The 20,454-nt window shown below is 46.5% G+C and overlaps 1 protein-coding gene across 2 annotated transcripts; it reads left to right on the top strand.

The window, feature by feature from the left end:
* Window positions 1-3,630: 3,630 nt before the first annotated feature.
* LOC6615062 (trithorax group protein osa) lies at window positions 3,631-19,010 on the top strand. Of its 2 annotated transcripts, XM_032724963.1 has the most exons (2): window positions 3,631-7,872; window positions 16,311-19,010. In XM_032724963.1, exons 1-2 carry the CDS (start codon window positions 3,834-3,836, stop codon window positions 16,379-16,381), a joined length of 4,110 nt encoding a protein of 1,369 aa, XP_032580854.1. In that variant the 5' UTR covers window positions 3,631-3,833; the 3' UTR covers window positions 16,382-19,010. The 2 variants fall into 2 exon arrangements, with proteins under 2 accessions (XP_032580854.1, XP_032580853.1); XM_032724962.1 differs by lacking the exon at window positions 16,311-19,010 and having other exon boundaries at window positions 3,631-9,928.
* Window positions 19,011-20,454: the final 1,444 nt, after the last annotated feature.

The following is a 20,454-nucleotide window of genomic DNA, read 5'->3' as shown; positions in this document are numbered from 1 at the left end:
AGCTGCAACAGTTGCATCAGCTTTTGCAGCAATGCCCTCCCCTCTTGCCACCAGCCATTTCGCCACCTGCCACCGCAGGCAACATATGCTAACAATTTCTACATGTTTATAATTCTCTAAAACATATGTACATAAGTATGTACATATGCATATGTAAGTTAATTACCGATTAGGGAATCAATATTAAATTGAGGATAATTAAGAAATGCTTTTTTAACTATGATAAATACATTTTTAATAATTAAATAAATTGTGCAATCAAGGAAATACAAATAAAATGTACAGCAAGGGACTGACCGTTTTTGTTTTAAGTAGTATATGCATATATAGCTGAATAAAAATATGTTTTTAACAAACTAATTGGTTTCATAGAAATCTCCTAACAGCGTTTAACTATCCGTGAGATTCGTGGGATATCAGATCTCGGGATTTGCAGCCGGTTTTCACTGCCAATCACTCATATCGCCAATCGTTTTCTCCCTCCCTCGCATTGCCCCTCTTCCTCTACCTCCTCCCCCTCCTTCTTCTTCTTCGCCTTCTTCTCCACACTTCCACCCACTTTCGTCGTCCGTCTCGCCCGCGCCTTCGTCTTCGTCGTTGCTTTATTGTTTTATTGTCAGTTTAGGGATTTGACAATTTGCTTGCTGATTTTTTATGACAATCATGTATGTAAATTTCAGGCCTCTCTCTCGCACTCTTCTCCACCGGCTCGCTCTCGCCCTCTCTCGCTCTCCCTCCCTCTTCTGGCCCTACTCCAGTCTAAACTCTTCCTCAAGGCCCCACGCACACAGCCGCACAGCGCAGTCGTATCTGTGTGGCTGCGATGGAGGTACTCGTATCTGGGCTCCATTAGCCCTCGCCTTTTCTCTTACGAGATTTTTAAATACTTTTGGGCCATTCTCAGCTGAGCTTGATTCCCAGCTCCAGTCCCCCAGCAAAACAAAGAATAAAACCTAAAACAACTTGAAACCCCATAGTTACCTACAGATTCAAACCCTTTCTGTCGCTATTTATACCCCCTAATCGTAGATTGGAAGGAGCATACCCGTTCGACAGACGAAAGATCGCCTGCATCATTAAAGCAATTACTTAGTCTTCTTATACCATAAAGCAAATCAAAACTTGCTTCATTTCAGAAACTTTATAAATAATTAACCAAAACTATTTGCTTTATCTAAAAAAAAATAGCCTGCGCATACTAACAGAATCAGCTAACAGGGTATCCGTTAGTCTAAACTTGCGATTTTTCCGTTCTTTTTAAATGTAGATTAGCTTTCGTTGTCTCTCAGCTCTGCACTCCCGTGTGCCCAACGCAATAAAAGTTTGGTTTATTAATTTTTTGAACGTTCTCAACTTTTACGAGACCCGTGACGTCGATAATCGTCGGTCGCTCAGAAACTAGGCTAGTAGTGCGAATTGGTTTTGGCCCGTCCAGTGAGTCAACATCTGACTAAGACGCGTCGAGGAGTCAGTCTATCAATAAGCCGCTTTCCATACCAAGGCTAAAAACGGGTACAACTGAGCAAGCCTAGAACTGCAACACAGCTTTAAATTTGCCGATAGCGATATGGCAAATTTCAATCGGTGGATCACACAAAAGGGCCAACCAATCAGGGTGCCTCACTGTGTTCTTTTGAAATCCACATTATCGCCACTCAAGCAACATTTTGCTATTCTTACAGAGTACACAAACATTTATTTATATGGTGAGTAGATGACTTCTACGAACTGCCAGAGTTTTAAACTAGAGATCGGCATAAACATTTCGAAGTCCAACCATAACCATCCTAAAGAAAACAATTACATATAACATTTTTAGTGCCTAGGACGGCTTAAAAATAGTTCGCTGTATATATCCAGAAATGCAAATACTGCGAAATAATTTTATAAATAAACAGTGGAAAATCATTTTAACATGATCAAAGCTATTGATTTGCTGCTGGGAATGCAATGCTGAAGTTGCGTGCTTTGTATCTTATTTCAAATACACTTTACAGTCGCGATCCATTCAATTTCTAAGGATTGTTAAGTTCTATCGATGACCTTACTTAAAGTACTTTTTTAAGGTTTTTTAAACATATGTATATTAAATATAAGGTCCTTAGGTTTCACTAACAATTTTAATGCCATTCGAGCCTGAGACGTATAATATAAGCATTTAAATTGCAACTAGTATGTCTTAGAGAGGATTTAGTAGTTCGATCTGATTGCATAACTTAGGTCTCAACTAATGCTAATATGCATGGATGATAATTTATCTTGATTCCGAGCTAACTTGTGGTACTCTCAATGCAAAGGGTATTGCAAAGCAAAGGCAGCGCAAAGCAAAGCAAAGGCGAGACCAAAAGCAAAGCAAAATCAAATGCAGCGGCGGCGACGGCAGCCGTGCGCGACAGAGACAGCACGCACATAACCGAAACGCCGCCGCGCAGTGTACATAGCGCACACACACACACACAGCCACGCATGTGCGTCGACCGCGACGCCGCAGCCGCCGTCGCCGCCGGCGTCGCTGCCGGCAGAACGGGTAGAACGAATGTGCCGCATGCACGGCGGTGTATTTGTCGGTCATTTGTATTTGGAACGCCGTAGCAGACAGAAGGACACGGGTGAAAAAGCGACGAAGCGTGCGAACGGAGTGGAGCGGCTACTTTTAGCGCCCTTTTTTGTTTCATTTTCCCCACTCACAAAAACGCAACATTTTTGGCAACAACTTTTCGGCAAACCAATTGAAAAACAAACTAAACGAACTAATCGCGGCTCGGGAATCAACAACAAATTCAATTCCGATGCAATACTTGTGTTCGTAAACAATTTTTTTCTGTTCGATCCGATCCCCGATAAACGATAAACGCGAATTCCAGTGATCTTTCGGAAAAGGGCGAAGCGGAAAGCGAACCCAAACCGAAAAACTCTAAATCACCGGTAAAAAAAAGTGGCGAGAGAGAGCAAGAGTGAGAGATAGAGAGAGTGTGTGTGATCACATCGCATCGCCATTCTCGCTTCCCTCGCGATTCGCAAAAACAAAATTCGAAATTCAAAATTGACGAGCATTCGTTGCGGTTCCGATATTGGTTTCTTCAGTTCAGTTCAGTTCAGTTTCGTATTATTTATCGAGTCTGCTGTTGTGTGTCTTTCGTTTCGCCGAAGAGGAGCGGCGAAATAGAAGAAGGCGGAGGAGCGGAGCAGAAGGAGAAGGAGCGAAGCAGAAGTCCAAGTCCGACGAAGAAGTGCCCAAAGCGAGGCGCAGATAAGTAAGAAACGCAAAAGAGAACGAAAAGGGATCTTCAGCGAGGATCCTTCATATACATATATATTTTTTTCAAGTGTGTGTGTGCTAGTGTGCGTGAGCGTCCATGTGTGATCTCCACAAACAATTGCAGTTGACATTTTACGTTCGCAAGTAAAAGCTATTGTATATTTCCACGATCCAAATCAAATAACAAAAGTGCCTGCGATATCGCATCGAAGTGAAATGGACACCAAGAACCGTTAGACACCAAAAGCTTTGAAAACACAGTGTGCATGTGTTTGTTTTTTTTTCGTTCGCAACTCAACTAATTTCAAACTAATAATGTCTTAAAAAATAATTGGCTTATTTTCAGTACAAATACAAAGCACAAAAAAAAACAACAAAAAATCACAAAAAAATAAAACGAAACGAGAGCATATAACATAAAAACCCAAAACAAAAACGATCGGCTCAGCAGAGCCAACGAAAAGCAAACAGCAATAGCAGCAGGAGCAGAGGATGCACCACTGATCCCGGAGAGCTCGAGACATGAGAAGCGGAACACCGAGCAGCCACCAAGCATCGACTTATGTAGCGGTCCATGACGAGTATTAAGACCGAGATGCCGCCCCTGCACGCGGCAGAGGCGCTCGCCTCCAGCAGTGCCACCGACAGTGGTGGGGGAGGAGCAGGAGGAGGAGGAGGAGGAGGAGGATCGGGCGGCCCAGGAGCGGGAGGATCGGGCGGCGTTGGCAGTGCGCCCGCTACACCCAATGCCACCATTAGCGCCGCCGCCGACTCCAGTGATAATCAACCCGGCACGCCGCAGCCCACGCAACAGCAGCAGCAGTCGACGCAGCAACAGTTGCAGCAGCCACAATCGCAACAGCAGCAGCAGGCCATGGGTGGAGGAGATCCCCAGCAGCAGCAACAGCAGCAGCAGGTAACGGGCATAACCCACCAGCCGTACGCCACCCACCACATGTACTCCGCATCTGGCGGACAGCAACAGCAGCAGATCTACGGCGGACTCTACGGCGGGGACATGCAGCAGCAGCAGGGCTACGCCAGCAGCTACATCAACAGCTACGAGCAGTTCTACCAGCAGCAACAGCAGCAGCAGCAGGGCACTGATTACGCCTTCGGCGCCGTTGGCGTTGACTACGGCAAGAGCGCCGGTGTGCGCTATCATCCCTACCTGCAGACGCCAACCTCCGGACTGGGCGGCATTCCAACGGCCAGCGGGGCACAGGAGGAGCCGGGCAGTGCGCCCAGCGCGGTCAGCACCACCACAGCGGTGGCCATGAGTCCGCGTGTGGTTAGCAGCAGCAGTCCAACGTCGACCTCATCACACCTGCAGCTGGGCAGCTCCAGTGGCCAGACACCAGGCTCACCAGGCGGAGCCGCCGGAAGTGCCGGATGCAAGTTGCAGTGCAAGAAGTGCGGCATCCTCACTACCAACGAGTCGGAGCTACAGGAGCACATCGCCAACGTGCACGGGGAGTCGCCGTACGGCAGCAGCGGCTACGCCAGTTCGCCGTACATCAAGGAGGAGATGCCCACGCCACAGCCACCCGGCGTTGGATCCGCAGCGGCCAATCCCGGCGAGTTACTCGACCTAGATTCCCAGAAGATGGTCTATCACCAGCAGCTGCTCCAGCAGCAGCAGCAGCAACAACAGCAGCACGACGTGGTCGCTGGACTGCCGCTGGGCGCTCTGCCGGATCCGCTGCACTCGATGCAGTCCATGCAGCAGCGCGCACTCCACAGCTGGGAGCAGCAGCCACAGCAGACGGTGGCCTCCGTGGAGGGCCTGCCACCCTACATGCAGCAGGGATTGGGCGTGGGGCTGGGAGTAGGCGTGGACAAGTCGCCCTACTACTCCCCAAAGCAGTCACCCTATCATCAGTCAACCGGCGTTGGCGGAGCCACGCTGATCAAGCAGGAGTACGGCGGCCACGGACTGACCAAGTCCGAGTATCCCGATTCGCAGCATTACGTGGACAAGTCCTTCGATCCCACAGCTGGCGGAGCCGGTGGCGCGGAACTGTGCGCCAGCGTGGCCACCAGTCCGGCGGAGTTCCCCAGCACCACTACGGGCGGACCCGGGCAGGAGGGCGCGGCGGGTGCGGCGCCAGGAGGTGGATACCGCGGTTTCGAGCCACCCAGCTCGAGCTCCGTGCTGCCGGCCAACAGCCTGACGGCCAAGGCGGCCACCTGGAAGTCGAACGAGGCGCGCCGTCCGAAAACGTACAACTGCACGGCCTGCAACAAGTGGTTCACCAGCTCGGGCCATCTGAAGCGGCACTACAATACGACGCTGCACAAGAACGCGGTTAAGTCGAGCGGTCAGCCGGATCCAGCCACCCTGCCCATCTCGGCGCACCACCATCCCGCCCGCGACCCGGTGACGAAGCCCAGTCGCAGGGGCAATGCCGCAGCCGCTGCGGCCGCCGCTGCAGCTGCCGCCTCGGCCAGCGGTCAGGGTCAGCAGCAACAGCCGCCGATAGCGCCGCCGCCGGCCAATGTGCCACCCCCGGAGCCGCCCAGAAGTCCGCCCGATTATGGCGGAGGAGGCGGCTTGGGCGTGGGAGCGATGGGCGGCGCTGCCATGTCCCAGTACTCGGCCTCACCCTCGCCCACGCAGCAGCAGCAGCACCACCTCAACCACCATCAGCAGCAGGCCAACGGCTATGCTAATGGCACCGCCAACGGCTATGGCTACATGCAGCAACAAGTGCAATCCACGACAAACGCTTCACCACAGCACGCTTCCAACAACAACAGCAACAACCAGCAGCAGCAACAACAGCAGCAGCACCATCAGCAGCAGATGCCGCAGCACCACAACTCCGTTTTAAACGGTCACCCAAACGGGCTAGCAGGTCCCTCCGCCCCACACAACAACAACACCACCCAAATGCCGTCCTCCCAAATGAGGGGCCTGCTGAACGAAACAACAACCACGCCGCCACCAACAACAACAACCCGAGCACCACAAATCACAACAACAGCAATAACAACAACAACGGCGGCCACCACGGTAGCTATAAAGAGCGAGCAAATGGAGGACAGCAACCACACTCACACCCACACACACACGCATCCCAATCACAGTCACAGCCAGGACAGGAGCCACAGCAGCAGCAGCAGCAGCTCAATGGCCACGGAGGAGGCGGAGGAGCAGGAGCTGCGGGATCAGGAGCAGGCGGACGATCACCTGCATCAGCATCAACAGGCGTCGCAGCAGTATCTGCTGGCGGCGCGCCACTACCACAGCAGCACGCCCAACACGCTCAGCAGCAGCAACACCAATCCCAGCACGCCCAGCAGCAACTCGCCCCATACTATCTACCGGCAGGAGCAGCAGGGAACGGATTTCTCGCGCACCACCCCGCCGCCGCAGCCGCTGCCGCCTATGGGAATGCTGCCGCCTATGGCAATGGACTACAACATGCTGGCTTTGGATATGCCCATGCCCATGCCCACGCTCATGCACAGCAATATGCTGCAGTGCAGCAGCACCAGCACCACGCCGCTAGCTACTACCATCACCACCAGTATGCCGGACACTATGCAGCCGCCGCAGCAGCAGCTGGTGCACCACTACCAGGCGGTGCTCCACCCGCTCCATCAGCAGCTGGGGGAGCAGGACCAGCGCCAGGAGGCGGATCATCATCAGCAGCAGCGGGAGCTTCACCAACTGGATCAGCAGCAGCAGCAGGCGTTAATCCTGGCGGACAGTTTGCCGCACAGCAGCAGTTCGCCCACCAGCAGCTCCCCACCGCCCACCATGCCCATGCCGCTCACCACCATCACAGCGCCGCAGCTGCTGCCGCTGCAGCCGCCGCCGCCGCACATCACCAGCACCATGCCCATGCCGCCCACCATGCACATGCCCATCATGCCGCCGCCGCCGCAATGCTACCAGCAGCTGCAGCCGCTGGACCCCACAATGAGCTATCACACTATTATTGGTAGTGGCCCGGAGGCGCATGCCGGAGCGGCCGGCGGGGGCTACAGCAACCAGATCACCACCAGCGATGGCCAGATCCTGCAGCTGATGCCAACATCCCTGTTCGCGCCCTATGCCCCGCTCTCGCCGTACTCGGTGGCCGCCCAGCGGTCGCCGCAGGAGGGCGACCTGCCGCCGGTCCACACGCTGACCACGGCCCTGCATGCCCATCAGCAGGGCGGGCAGCAGGAGGCGCAGACGCCAACGCTGACCGTGCTTTCCACGCCCTACTCGCCCACAGTGAGCAGCTCGCGGGCGACTCCCGCGCTGGAGATGGACATGGCCACGCTGATGCAGCACCAGCAGGACTATGAGATGGAGCAGTACCAGATGCAGCACCAGCAGTTGGAGCAGCTGCAGCAGCACCAGCAGCAGCTGGACCACCAGCAGCAGCAACAGATCCTGGCGGATCAGACCCAGTCGATGGTCCAGCAGCCGCTGGCCAAGAAGCGGCGTGGCGGCAACGCAACACCATCGACGACGAAGCGACGGCGGAACAGCAGCGTCGGATCGACGTCGCCGCACTCGACCACCCTGCCCTCGGGACGGATCAAGTGTCTGGAGTGCGACAAGGAGTTCACCAAGAACTGCTACCTCACGCAGCACAACAAGAGCTTCCACTCCGGTGAGTACCCGTTTCGCTGCCAGAAGTGCGGCAAGCGCTTTCAGAGCGAGGATGTCTACACCACGCACCTGGGTCGCCACCGCACCCAGGATAAGCCGCACAAGTGCGAGCTGTGCCCCAAGCAGTTCCACCACAAGACGGATCTGCGCCGACACGTGGAGGCCATCCACACGGGGCTGAAGCAGCACATGTGCGACATCTGCGAGAAGGGCTTCTGTCGCAAGGATCATCTGCGCAAGCATCTCGAGACGCACAACCGGCCGCGGGTGGTGGGCAAGAAGTCCGCCGCGGCAGCAGCAGCCGCAGCAGCAGCAGCCACTGCCACGGCGGGATTGGGAGGTGCGCCAGCCGCCGGTTCCATCAAGGCGGCATTTGCCCGCTCGCTAACGGTGACGGCTGTGAGCAGTGAGCCAGGCGCAGGAGTTGCACTTCCCTCAGCTCCTGCCACTGCCGCATGTGCTCCTGTATCTGTATCAGCGTCTGCTCTTGTCCAGGCCGTCAATCCCAGTCTGACTTCCGGCCTCAGTCTGAAGCGGCACATCGACGATGTGGCCGTGGACGACGACAGCCTGCTGGAGGAGGACGAGGATGAGATGGAGATGGAGATGGATATGTTGGAGGAGGAAGATGAGGAGGAGGAGCTGGGCGATCATCACATGATAATCAAGAGCGAGTACGTGCAGGAGGAGTTTCAGATGATCGAGAAGAGCATAGAGCTCTACTGAGTAGTGGGCAGGCCAGTTTCTGGGTTTTGAAATGCTCCTGGGCTTTGGGCTTTGGGCTTGTCGAGGATCTGAGGAGCGGAGGATCAGCGGGCAACTGAGCGCGGCTTGGGCTGCGGGCGCAGCTGGAGCGGCTCTGCAGTTGGGGCACAGGATTCGGGTCGGGCTGGGGGTTGTTCCGATTCAGTTTTAACGAGTTTCGCCCTTGCTCGTTAAGAAAAAAACACACTTTGTTGCTTGGCAGGCAATAATTCGCTGTTTTAGCCGTTTCACTCGTTAAATTAATTGTTTTTTTTTTGTTTTTTTTTTTTTTTGTATTGTATTTTCTGGGGGGTAAACACGAAAGTACTTAGAATTGATCGCAAAGCCGCAGCATTTCAATAACTTAGACAGCGGGCCGGCCACTCCCCCCGCCTCGCAACATCGCATCGAAATGCCGAAGTGACAATGTGACAATGTGCCACCCACCGCGCCACAATCCCAATTAATCCATTCATTCCTGTAATTTGTAGTGAGTTTGCCATATGTATGTGTGAAACGATTGAAAGACAGCCAGAATTCCTAATTGTTGTAGCAGCAAATTATTTAATTTTATTTGTATGTTAAATTGTATTATTATTATTTGTAACATTTACGCATTATTTGTAAGGCCTCTATGATAACGTGTAAACCTAAACCATCAAGTATACCTCAGCAAACAGCAGTCCACGAAACGCTTTAAATCAGGGCGCCTATAATTATACATATATACACACACCTATATATATATATAGATATATAGATATTTATACATATTCCATTTTACATGTGTAAACACTAGTTGTAGCACTTTTTTTTGCCGTATTTTAATTTGTAACCTGTTTTAACTATTATTTGATTATTGATTATGTTTTGTAATCGGGAGGAACAAACACACACGAATGCCATATACACGATATGTAAACTAAAAATCAGCAACTATATGCCAATTGATATATATACATATATATACTATATCTAGTTACTAGACCAACGCATTGCAACACGCATATATGCATATATGTTAGCCTTAAAAACGCCAAATTGTCTGTCATAGCAAAAGGAAGCAAAAGCAAAAGCAAAAGCAAAAGCAAAAGCAAAAAAGAAAAGCAGAAGCATGAGTAAATGCAAATGCAAATGCAAATGCAAATGGGAAAACCAAGCAAGGAAATGCGAAATCAGGGATATTATTATGTTTCTAAGCCACAAACGCACGCACCTGTTCGCGTATTATTATACCTACATATATATGTATTTATTACGTTTAGTTGCCCCTAACTTATGTTCCGCCAATAAAACCAATTGTAATTATTTAACATTATCATTTGATACCCATTTCTAGACACCCAGCATCTTGTTTGTAATTATTTCTCTTACCTTATTTGTTAACCAATTCGATGCTTTTACCACAACTTTTTTTTTCAATCACAAATATAAAACAAAACCAAAAAAAGTGAAAATTACGCAATTTATGTTTTTCTTTCATTCGATTTCATTGGACTGCATTTTATTCAGTTTGTATTGCATAAGTTTGTATGTACATGTGTATTTTTCAGTTTAGCTTGGATGTAACAACCATTAGCCGGATTCTTCAGTTTTGCTGACCATGTTTTTCTTTCGCCTGAAATTGCCGACCAACCGTTGGCCATAAAATGTTGAACAAATGCGTGTGTGCGTGTGTGTGTGTGTGTGTCGCTTCTCTCTTTCGTTTTTCTTAATTATTTTTGTAGAAATTCATTGTGGTTCCTGTTGTTCTTCGCAGCTAGTTCCAAAGAAATTACGTGCGTGTCTTTAATATTTATTTTTCGACGCCGCCTCTTCAACCCCCCGCTTTTCAGTTGAGCCCCCCCCCCCCCCTTCCCCCTTCCCCACTCCCCACTCCGATCCAGTTGTTGATGTTGAGAATCCGCATCCGAATTCGTAGTTCGGCTGTTCGAGTGAGGCTCAATTTTTGCGAAGAAAGAGGCGCAGCAGAAGCGCCGATTGGCGGGCAAGAAGCGACATGTGTAGATACAAAGATACGCGTCGCTTGTGTGTGGCAACCGGCTGGCCTGTTGCTCCGCTGCCGCCGCAGGATCCTCGGGCACAAAGGACCTCGCCATCCTTAGCCTGGCGGTGGCATCGCCAGGCGATCTGGGTTTTCGCAGCGTGAAAACATTGCGCCAACACATGTTCGAGTATCTTTGTATCTCTTGCTACCTTCCTTCACTTCCTCCGCTCCCGGGGAGCGTCGAAAAACGCACGAGAGTTGCTCGGCGTACAGATCGGCTAGCACGAAGCCCAGGGGTGCCCAATAGACCCAGATACAAGTTATGTATGTATCTGTAAGTATGTGCACGCACATACACTGGCAATTTTGGCAAACAGCATGGCAATTTCAATCTGGGTTGCATAGCAACCACATAGGATCTCATTGGAAAACAAACTATTATTCTAGGATTCACTCTACACGGAATGATCTATATCTATGTCTATCTATGAACTCTAATCAACAGATACACTTACTCTAACCAAATGGTTCGCAATTAGCCATTTTAAGCAAATCTCTTCACAAGATACATTGTCTTGTTGTCTACAAGCTACTTAGATAGGATCTCTCAGGATCAGTTGGCAGCTTTATAAGATTATATGGTATAAAGTACACTATTCAATGCATTAGCTTGATTATCTGAATAGAAATCCCTATCTTCTTGCTTAATCCCTATCTATGGGCTCTTGGCAACTGTGGCTCCAAGTTTGCCGGCATTGTTTTCGTGCGGTTTTTAGGCATTTTCAAAGATTTTTCGGGGGGCTGCGCTTGCGCGACACTCGAAGCAAAAGCAAAAGCAATAGCAATAGCAATAGCAATGGAAAGAAGGCAAAGCAAAGGCAGCGGCAGCAGCAGCAGCAACAACAACAGCAACACCAGTTGCGGCAGCAGCAACAATTGTGGCTATGCCATCATAACGCTGCCCGCCGCCTCCTCCAACGTCGCCTGCTCCTCGTCTTTGGCCGCTTGGTCTTCTTGCCGCGTTTGGCGCGCATCGGTGTGTGGTGTGTGTGGTTTTGTGTCCGTATCGGTGTATCTGTGTGTATTTGTGTGCCGCCGCATGTGTATCTGCATTTGTGTTTGTATCTTCTACTCGGTTTTCGGTGCCCGTGCGTTTCTTGGTTTCTTGGTTTCTTGGTTTTTGTTTGTTGAACATAAAAACTGGTTTCCTGTACATATGCTCATCCAGCAACAAACCATCTGTAATTTTAATTTTTCGGCAAGATGTTGCGCTCAGTTGCTGCCTCCCTCTTTCGCCGTTTCTATCTTCTCGCTCTCCTCCTGCTTTTCGTATTCGTATTCGTTTTCTTGTGTTTTTCGGCAGAGATTTTGATCGGGTATCCAGGTAGAAATTGTCTACCTTCGTGTCCGTTTGTCCCAGTGTGTGCGTGTGTATCTTGTAGATACATTCGTACCCTCGAAAGACAGTAGATCGCCCCGTCTCGCTCGCACGCGAGCAGTGTAATCCTTGAAATGTGCGCTCGTTCTCCCCCCTCCCCTATCCCTCCATCCCGCCATCCCGCCATCCCTTTTGTGCTGTTCTTTCTTCTTTCCACCGATTCTTCAGCTATACGGTACGGTTGTATGTATATATGTATATATATGTATGTATATGTACAGCGTTAGCACTTACCATGATTCATAGTTATACACACACAGATCGGGCGAAGGAAAGAATCTTCCTTTGAATGGCAAAAACAAAAAAAAAATAAAATAAATATGTATATATGTATATATATGTATCTCTATATATATGTACATATGTCTCCATATTGAAAACTTCTCGCACAATACACAATAGGTTCGCCTTGACAGGCTTTTGTGTCTTTGTTTTGCAGAAGGAAGCGGCACGAAGGCACTATGCTATTCAAAAGTGAGGCAACCGCAACCGAAAATTGTGCTATATGATCGATGTGCAAATTTCGCATTCAACTTCTCCACATTCCTCCTCCTCCTGCTCTTCCTCTTCGGCTCCGAAGACCCGTCTTGCACATCCACAGCCCCTTCTTCCCACGCGATTGCCGAAACATGTGTGATCTGCTCTCTCTGCTTCCTTGGCTCTTTCTCCTTCGCCGACTGTGTTTACATTTCTGGCCGGGATTGGATGCGGGTTCCCCGCGCCGGGCTAACTGTTCTTTTGTATTTGCTGTTCCCAGGGTCACCCCTGCATCTCCATCTCCTGGCCGAATTCCCCAATTCCTCAGCCTTGTTCGTCTAGAAACCAGTAGTTGTGCGCCCAAGAGTTTACAGTTCTAAGTGGGCAAAGATACTAAGATACAAAGATAAGATATAATACTATATATTCGTATGATATTATGATATTATCATATGATTAATACACACTTGTGCAAAGTATATGTACATTTGCAATCTTCATTATGTACCCTTGCACTTTCGGCATTGACAACCAAAAAAACGAATAGAAAAGTACCAGCTTACATAATCCCAAAATAATCAAAAGGTTTTTGCCTAATTTCACGTCCTCAGTTGGATGAAAAGGTTAAGTTGGAACTGTCAGAAAGCTACGGCTCTGCTGACATCTAACACAGGAACTCAATCAAATTAGCTCTCGGAAAAATGGAAATTATCCCACTGCCCACCCCCGTTTACCCCCACCCCCCACCACCAACCTTTTTGGGATGCGAAATGTTGTTCTTCTTTCCGGGGAAATGTGAAATTTTCCATCGTTTTTTTTTTTTTTTTTTTTTAAAGGTTTCGATAGGTTTTCCCCCCATTTGACTTTGGCTTAGACCGAGAAATTTCCTTTTTAATTACCAAACATTTGACAGCATCCTAAAATACTTATTGTGTTCCACATATAAATGTATGCGTGTGTGTGTATTGTGTGTGTATACTCATCAAAGGCTCTGGACATAGCGTCTTGGCTGTTGTTGTTAACCATTTCTTGCTTTCATTTCGGGCATGTGTGTGCGTGCGTGTGTGTGTGTGTGAGCACTAGAGGAAACCAACCCCCGAGAGCTACGGTCTTAGATATTTGATTTCCAAAATTCAATGACAAACGGCAAGAAGAACAACAGGAACTCGAAGGCCAAGAGATGCGAGCGGACCAAGATGACAGGATAGCATGGCCGCCGCATCATCATCGGCATCATTATGATTATCGTCTCCGCTCGACTCAGCTCGGCTTGGCTAAACATTGTTTCGAGCATCTGCCATGTCCGGCCAAGAATGCGAGCGTCGGTCTAGAACCTTAATTACGCCGCTTGGAAAATGGCCAGATATAGATACAGATACCAAAACAGATTGGCAAATTGAAGGCACTTGTCTGGCAGGAAATGAGAGAAAGTTGCAGAGATATATAGTATATGATTCCCAAATAGCGATGCATCGTATTTTATATAAGAATAATTAAGAAACTAAGCCACGATCCTTTGGGGAATCTAAAACTCCTTCTCCACATAGCAATACATATTTGCGAGTATGCTTTTGGGGTTATCCGCTCATCTAAGTGACTAATTTCTACCCATTTTGCTGGTAGCTTGCCTTAATTACTGCTTAGTAATAGTGTTGGTTTTTTATTGAGTAACACTTTTGTGTTTAGTTTTATGCTACGAGGATTGGTTGGTCTTAAAATAGAGTAGCTCAATTGTTACCACTTCCTGGCTATTCCTGCTGCTTGAGATCCTCTCGGAATATGGCTCATATATCCCTGCCTTATCAGCCCAAGTCGATCGGCCGCTAACTGTATATTGAAAATGCCGGTGGGAATTCAAAACAAAAGACTTAGGCAACGAACTTGCTAACGAACTCCGCATCCTCGGCGAAAAGTAAGCGCTGAGCGGTGGGGAAGCGGAGCGGGGGGGGGGGGCAAGGTGTCGAGCTGTGGGGCATTTCAAAATCTGAAATGATAAATGGAGAGCAGGGGCGGTGCTCTGGATGGGCGGGGCAGTGGTGCTGTGCTGCCGCATGGCAAAAAAAAAACAGAAAAAAGGGAAAACTAAAGATAAAAATAAAAATAAGAAGCGAGGGGAGCGTCATCAAATGGCGCACAGCTGCGTCTTCAAGCGAAAATCAACAACGTCGTGTTTTTTATTTTTATTTTTTGGTGGCCGTTCAAAAAATTGTTGCTACATTTCGAAGCTTCACTTCATGTGTGTGTCCTAATTCCAATTCAGACGAAATTTTGTCTCACAATCAGTTAGAAACAAAAAACCTAAAAAACACACAAAAACAAAAACAAAAACAACGACGACAGCAAGAAGTAAAGTAAAACAAAATAAATCTTTTTGAGCCGCGAAACGAACCGGCGACTGAGTTTCTGAGTTTTTGAGTTTCAACCAAAAAAACAACAAAACTTAACTATGGCCAAAACATTTTTTTCTGTTGGTCTTTTCGCTTTTAATTTTATATATATATTTTTGTTGTTGTTTTGTGCCTTGTTGCTGTCGGCGCTTTATCCCAATCTGTGTTGTTGCTGCTGTTCTCCCCTCCCCGCCGCCTCGCTCTGCTCCTCCGCTACTTTTTTATGACGAGTTTCCGCTAATTGCTGATGCGCTGCAGATTAAGTGAAGCCCGGCGATCCGGCAACAAAAATCCCAAATCCGAAATCCAGCCAGCCAAGATAAATGGCTGGAATGGCATAGAGATAGGCGGCGTGGGAGGTGGGGGGTCGCATTTGGGTTAGAAGCGACCATGCCGCGCATTGCATGACTCCAGCTCCCCAACTCCAAAAGTTACACGGATTGGGGCAAATTGTAGAACTATATTAGCTTTAATTAACTAGAAAACGATTAGTGCCGCGATACTAGACTACATACTAGAGCTACAGACCGAACAAAAACGTTGCTTAAGTTAACAAAGCTAGAAATTATCAAAAAGCTGAAAGCGAATATATTGTTATATCTTTTATTGTTGTATAAAAGATTAAATGCCTTAATCTTATGTCTTTATGCTTTGCCTCTGATTTTTCGAGTTCTATAATTTGTGATTTGCACGCGATTTCTCGCTGTGTATAATCTAAGCCTTGGTGTGACGCATGCATACACACATCAAGATGTAAGAAGAAGACAGCCGAGCTGAAATTAAAAAAAAGGAAAAAAATAAAGGCGTTCCCCCTTGTTGTTGTCGTTCTTGTGGATTGTGGGCCACAGAAGAGAAACAACAAAGCGAGCGATGGAGGAGAAGAAGAAGCAGAATCATACGAATTATAGGAATTACGCCGAAACCGAATCGGTGACGAAGGAGGGGAGGAGTGGCAGCGGAATAGGGAGGAAAAGAGCAACATCTTAGATATCAGATTATAGAGCGCTGGCCTTATGGCTAATCACTTTCGGGGGTGCGAGCGAGACCGCTGTGGGATCGTGTGTGCATATAAGCATAATGAGTTAAAATTGGATTAGAGATTTATTGGATTTGAGTTCGATGTGATTCCTTTATAGCAAGCCTTACACCGAAGCCCCCGTTCCCCGATCTCGTTCGATGCGGAGGAGATACAGGCACAGATACAGATACAAGTACCGAACTCGAAACAGATGTTTCAAAACTCGCTGATACAGATACATTTACAGATACAGATACAGTTGCGTACTTGTCATCGTCTGTCGTTGACTAATTAGCCAACTTGGGCTTTCGGTTTGGCCTTTTCGCCCCCGACACTGGCATTAATCTCGCACTAATGGAACAATCCCCTCGCTTTCGATTCGTTGCAGCATCCAGGAGGCAGAGCAAATCGCATCCATCTATGTACCCAGCGAACGCCCAGCGACGGATCAAAATTTAAGCGAATTGAATTATTTCGGACAAGCCGCGAACTCGGCGCTTTGGCAAGGACACCAAGGAAGGAAGGATACCCGTAAATTTGAGCGGTGTATGATGGACTAACCACATGCACTCCAAGCAAACCAACCAACCAACCCCTCTCGATCATCATCATCATCAACTGCACAAAGGATTCCAGGATCTATAGATCTACATGAACGTTTTTTGTTTGATTGTTTTTGTATTCTTAGTGCAATCAACTAGTTTCTGGTCGAGAGAAAGACGAACCCAAGAAGCCCCACGAACGAAATCGAATCTCCTTAGCGTAAATTTAGCATATGTAACTCTTTGTGTATCCAAGGATCTAAGTAGCCAGCCAAATAGCTGCACCAATCCGGGCATTATCTCGCGTACTTTTAGCCCACTCACCCAACGCTCCTAGCCACAAATCCACACACAAATGCAATTGCAACCATTAAACTGTACATACAAAGGATCAAGGACTAAAACTTAGATGGGCAGGATTGAGAAGATGCAGCAGAAGAACATTGTCTCCTATATCAACATTGTGCATATCATTTATTGGGCAAACGACAAAAAAAAGAAACAATAATTAAACTTAAATAGCAAAAGGTTAAAAGCAGCAGGGGCAATACTTTTAGTTGAAATTGATTTGAGTTGAATTGAATTGAATCGAAGTGAATTGGCTCGCCTTGCGAAACGCATTTCATCCGTCAGTTGGGAGTGTCTACTGTGCAATATAAAACTAACAGATGTATTCTTTTTTTTTTTTTTTGTATCGAAATGTTAAGGACAAAAACTAGCGATAGCAAAGAACCACAAAGGATTACCTCGGCAGAACCGCTCAGAAAGTAATAGAAATCTACCTCGTTAGCAATAAAACAATGATCGATTGAAGATCGGATCGGCAGGAATTTTTTAGTTTTAGTTATAGTTTTAGTTTGAGAAGGCGAACGAATCGAAGAAAATGTCAACTAATTATACGTAAAGCTAAAACAAATAACTTTAAATGTAATTGTTTATATGCTATTTATACACACACCTATACAATATGTATGTATATCCTGTACGAAGGATACTTCTAGGCTTAATGGCATTCGCTCGCCGCCCTGCCACGCCCCCTGCGCCACCCATCCCCCCCCCCCTCGAGTTGCGCGGCATTGTCATCAGTTTAAATTTGAATCTTTACAGTTTGGCCAGCTACCGTGAATTTGTTGCTCATATGACAAACGCAACGGACACGCCCCCCGGGGGGCGGTGGCGCAAGGTGGGCGGGCGGTGACCACACCCACAACCACATTTATACCCTGCCCCAATCATCTCAACAACGAAAATCCCATTGAGAACTAGAGAGTGGCAGCGAAGCAAGTGATTTCGATGGTCCTGCAAGCAATTATAATTATGATGCAACAATTGGAGCTTGTCCGCTCTATTTACATACATAGATATATGTATGTACATATATACATACCATAAATATGTACATGCATGCTACTGAAAAGGATTCATCAGAATACGGTCGATTGAAAGAGTATCCTTGCAGGACTATTACATTTTTCGGAACACCGAATCTATCTTATTCCACCCCTCGTTTGTGTTTGCAACTACATATGTGCAAACTTTAGATCTATTTTATTTTTTTTTCTTGATGCAGAACACCTAAGCAATACTTGATGCAGGCGAAAACCCCTTTGGTTCTGATTATGACCCTTGACCCTTTCGGTCTGAGCCAAATGCAATTTCTTCAGGGAAAAACCGAAGCGAGAGAAAGTAAACATATTTAAATTATGTAGCAACTACATGTTAAATTTTAGCAATTAATTATTGAACAAAAGGGAGCACAAAAAAAAACCGTAACAAAAGCAACCTACAAATTATACACACACACACACATACGAATATGATGATCGGGTATATGTATATTTAAAGGATAAAAGAAAAGAATTTCCCACATGTGAGTGTCGTAGTAATGCCAAAATAAAAAAAGAAGGAAAAACACTTTAATTATATTCAATAATTCGACAAGGAACCGTGTACCTCTACTAACGCTCCACCAAAAATAGGAAAAGCACACAGATAATGGTTTAAAAATATCGAAATCATTGTCGATTGCAAACAATGATTTTGGGTATATGTTGTGTGTGTGCGTGCATTGGTATTTGTACATTTTTACAGACTTACTATATGGCCACAAAAACAAAACCGAACAAGAAACAAGTAACCTCAAGAGAACCCATCTCGTATCAGGAATTTTAACAAAGATTTTATATTATAAAAGTTAGGAAAACTCAGTGTTGAAAAGTCAGTCTAAATATATATATATATATATATATATGAATATGTATATGTATGTGTGTTCTTTAATAAGCACATCTCAATGTACCCAAAATGAATTTATATAAATTTTCACCCGTTATGCATCCCTAAAATACACCTGTACATACATCTATGTGTACATCCATGTAAACGAAGGGGTCCCCTCCCCTACGCCTCACCACCCCCCTCACATTGAAAATTGTCAAGCCAAAAAAAAAGAAACCAAAAGGTATTTAAAGCAAAGTAATGCAAAACTTTCACACGACACACGAAAAATGAATTTTTTTGAACCGAAATAAAGAATGTAAACTACAGCCTTCTCGTTTTACTGGGATTTTGTAGAGGGTATGTCCTTGCAACATGACAATACGTTATCCTTGAAGAAAAATCATCACAGAAAATTGGAAACATAAGGAAAGTAATTTTTCATACGCAAATGAATTTCCAAATGAATTTTCTTCAAAAGATTTTTGTTGAATTTAGCAAAGCTAACTAATTATCCTACATTTTGATTTGGTCTTGGGAAAGTTGCCTGCAATTCACTTTATCTGCATACAAAAAAAAAAACAGATAAAAAAATATATAAAATACATAAATACATAAATATAGATAGAACAGATTTTCCCATTAAGAATGTGTTGATTAATTTGCACAGCAATTGCTTCGCTTTCAGTTTTCCAGCACTTGAGAAGCAGCAGCAGGTACACGAACGATTACAGGGGATGGAAATGTGGAAATGGAAAACTCTGGGGCGGAATCACGCAGACCGTGTCCAACGAAAAGGCGCCGTGCATCATTTGGAATGACGCCATCGCCATCGACGCAGCCGTGCAAATGGATGGGAATCAACAGGTAGTGGCGACGGCCCGACGACCGACAGTTTTCCGGGCTCGGGAAAAAAAGAAAACAGCTACGAACAACACGGAGAGCGGGAATTGATAAACGAAGAAGCTTGCAGTGCGTGCAGTTGATGGTGGAAGTGGAAAGTCAGGTGGGCTGGCCAGGAGCAACGTTTATGCGCGGCCAGTTCGCGAAGTGCGCAGAGTTTACAAATCCAACAGATTGCATTTTGCACCTAATCAGTATAATCAAAGTAAAGTAAGCCTGACTGTTTGCATATCTTTTTATATTTGAAGAGGTTTGTTTTAAACATATTCCTTAAAAAACATGAATTAAGTGAATTAATTAATGAGTTTAAAAAAGTTAATATTTTGTGGCTTGATAAACTGGTTATCATTGCTTCGATTACCAGCAGTGATTAGTTATTGCGTTTGCTTGGGTGATGATCTTTGTTGATCGCAATTTTGCTATCCCATAAACGCGCTACACTGAAAATAATCGCTCAAGGACACCAGTGAGAATGGCTTCCATTCTAAGACGCAATGTGTCTGTCATATGGCCGTAATTTATTGTTGCACGCCAAGTTATTGAGTTCTGTGTGGGAAGAACAAGGAACTCAGAGGACGGCATTTCGTTGCACCTCAGCTCACCCAAGGAAACGCCCATCTGCACTGGGAGAAAATATGATAATAAAATAATATTTCATAAATATTTTAAATACGAGCCAAAATAAAGATGTGTCTTTAATATGTTATTATACATTTGAAGATTATATAAATGTTTAATGCATTAAATATTTGTAATCAAGTAAATGTTAAGTAAGTTTATTATGCCAATAACAACATTTTCTCTGCGTGTACACTTAATCCAGTGGAAAATCAAGAAAGATAATAGCATTTCGGGCCAAGCCGGTTACAT

This window comes from Drosophila sechellia, chromosome X (assembly GCF_004382195.2).
Source record: "Drosophila sechellia strain sech25 chromosome X, ASM438219v1, whole genome shotgun sequence".
NCBI lineage: Eukaryota > Metazoa > Arthropoda > Insecta > Diptera > Drosophilidae > Drosophila > Drosophila sechellia.
Note: the sequence above shows the minus strand (reverse complement) of the source record. Positions and strands in the feature narration are given on the sequence as shown.

What these genes read in the sequence shown, in the direction of transcription:
- LOC6615062 (XM_032724962.1), top strand. Translation starts at nt 3,834, where the DNA reads ATGACGAGTATTAAGACCGAGATGCCGCCCCTGCACGCGGCAGAGGCG.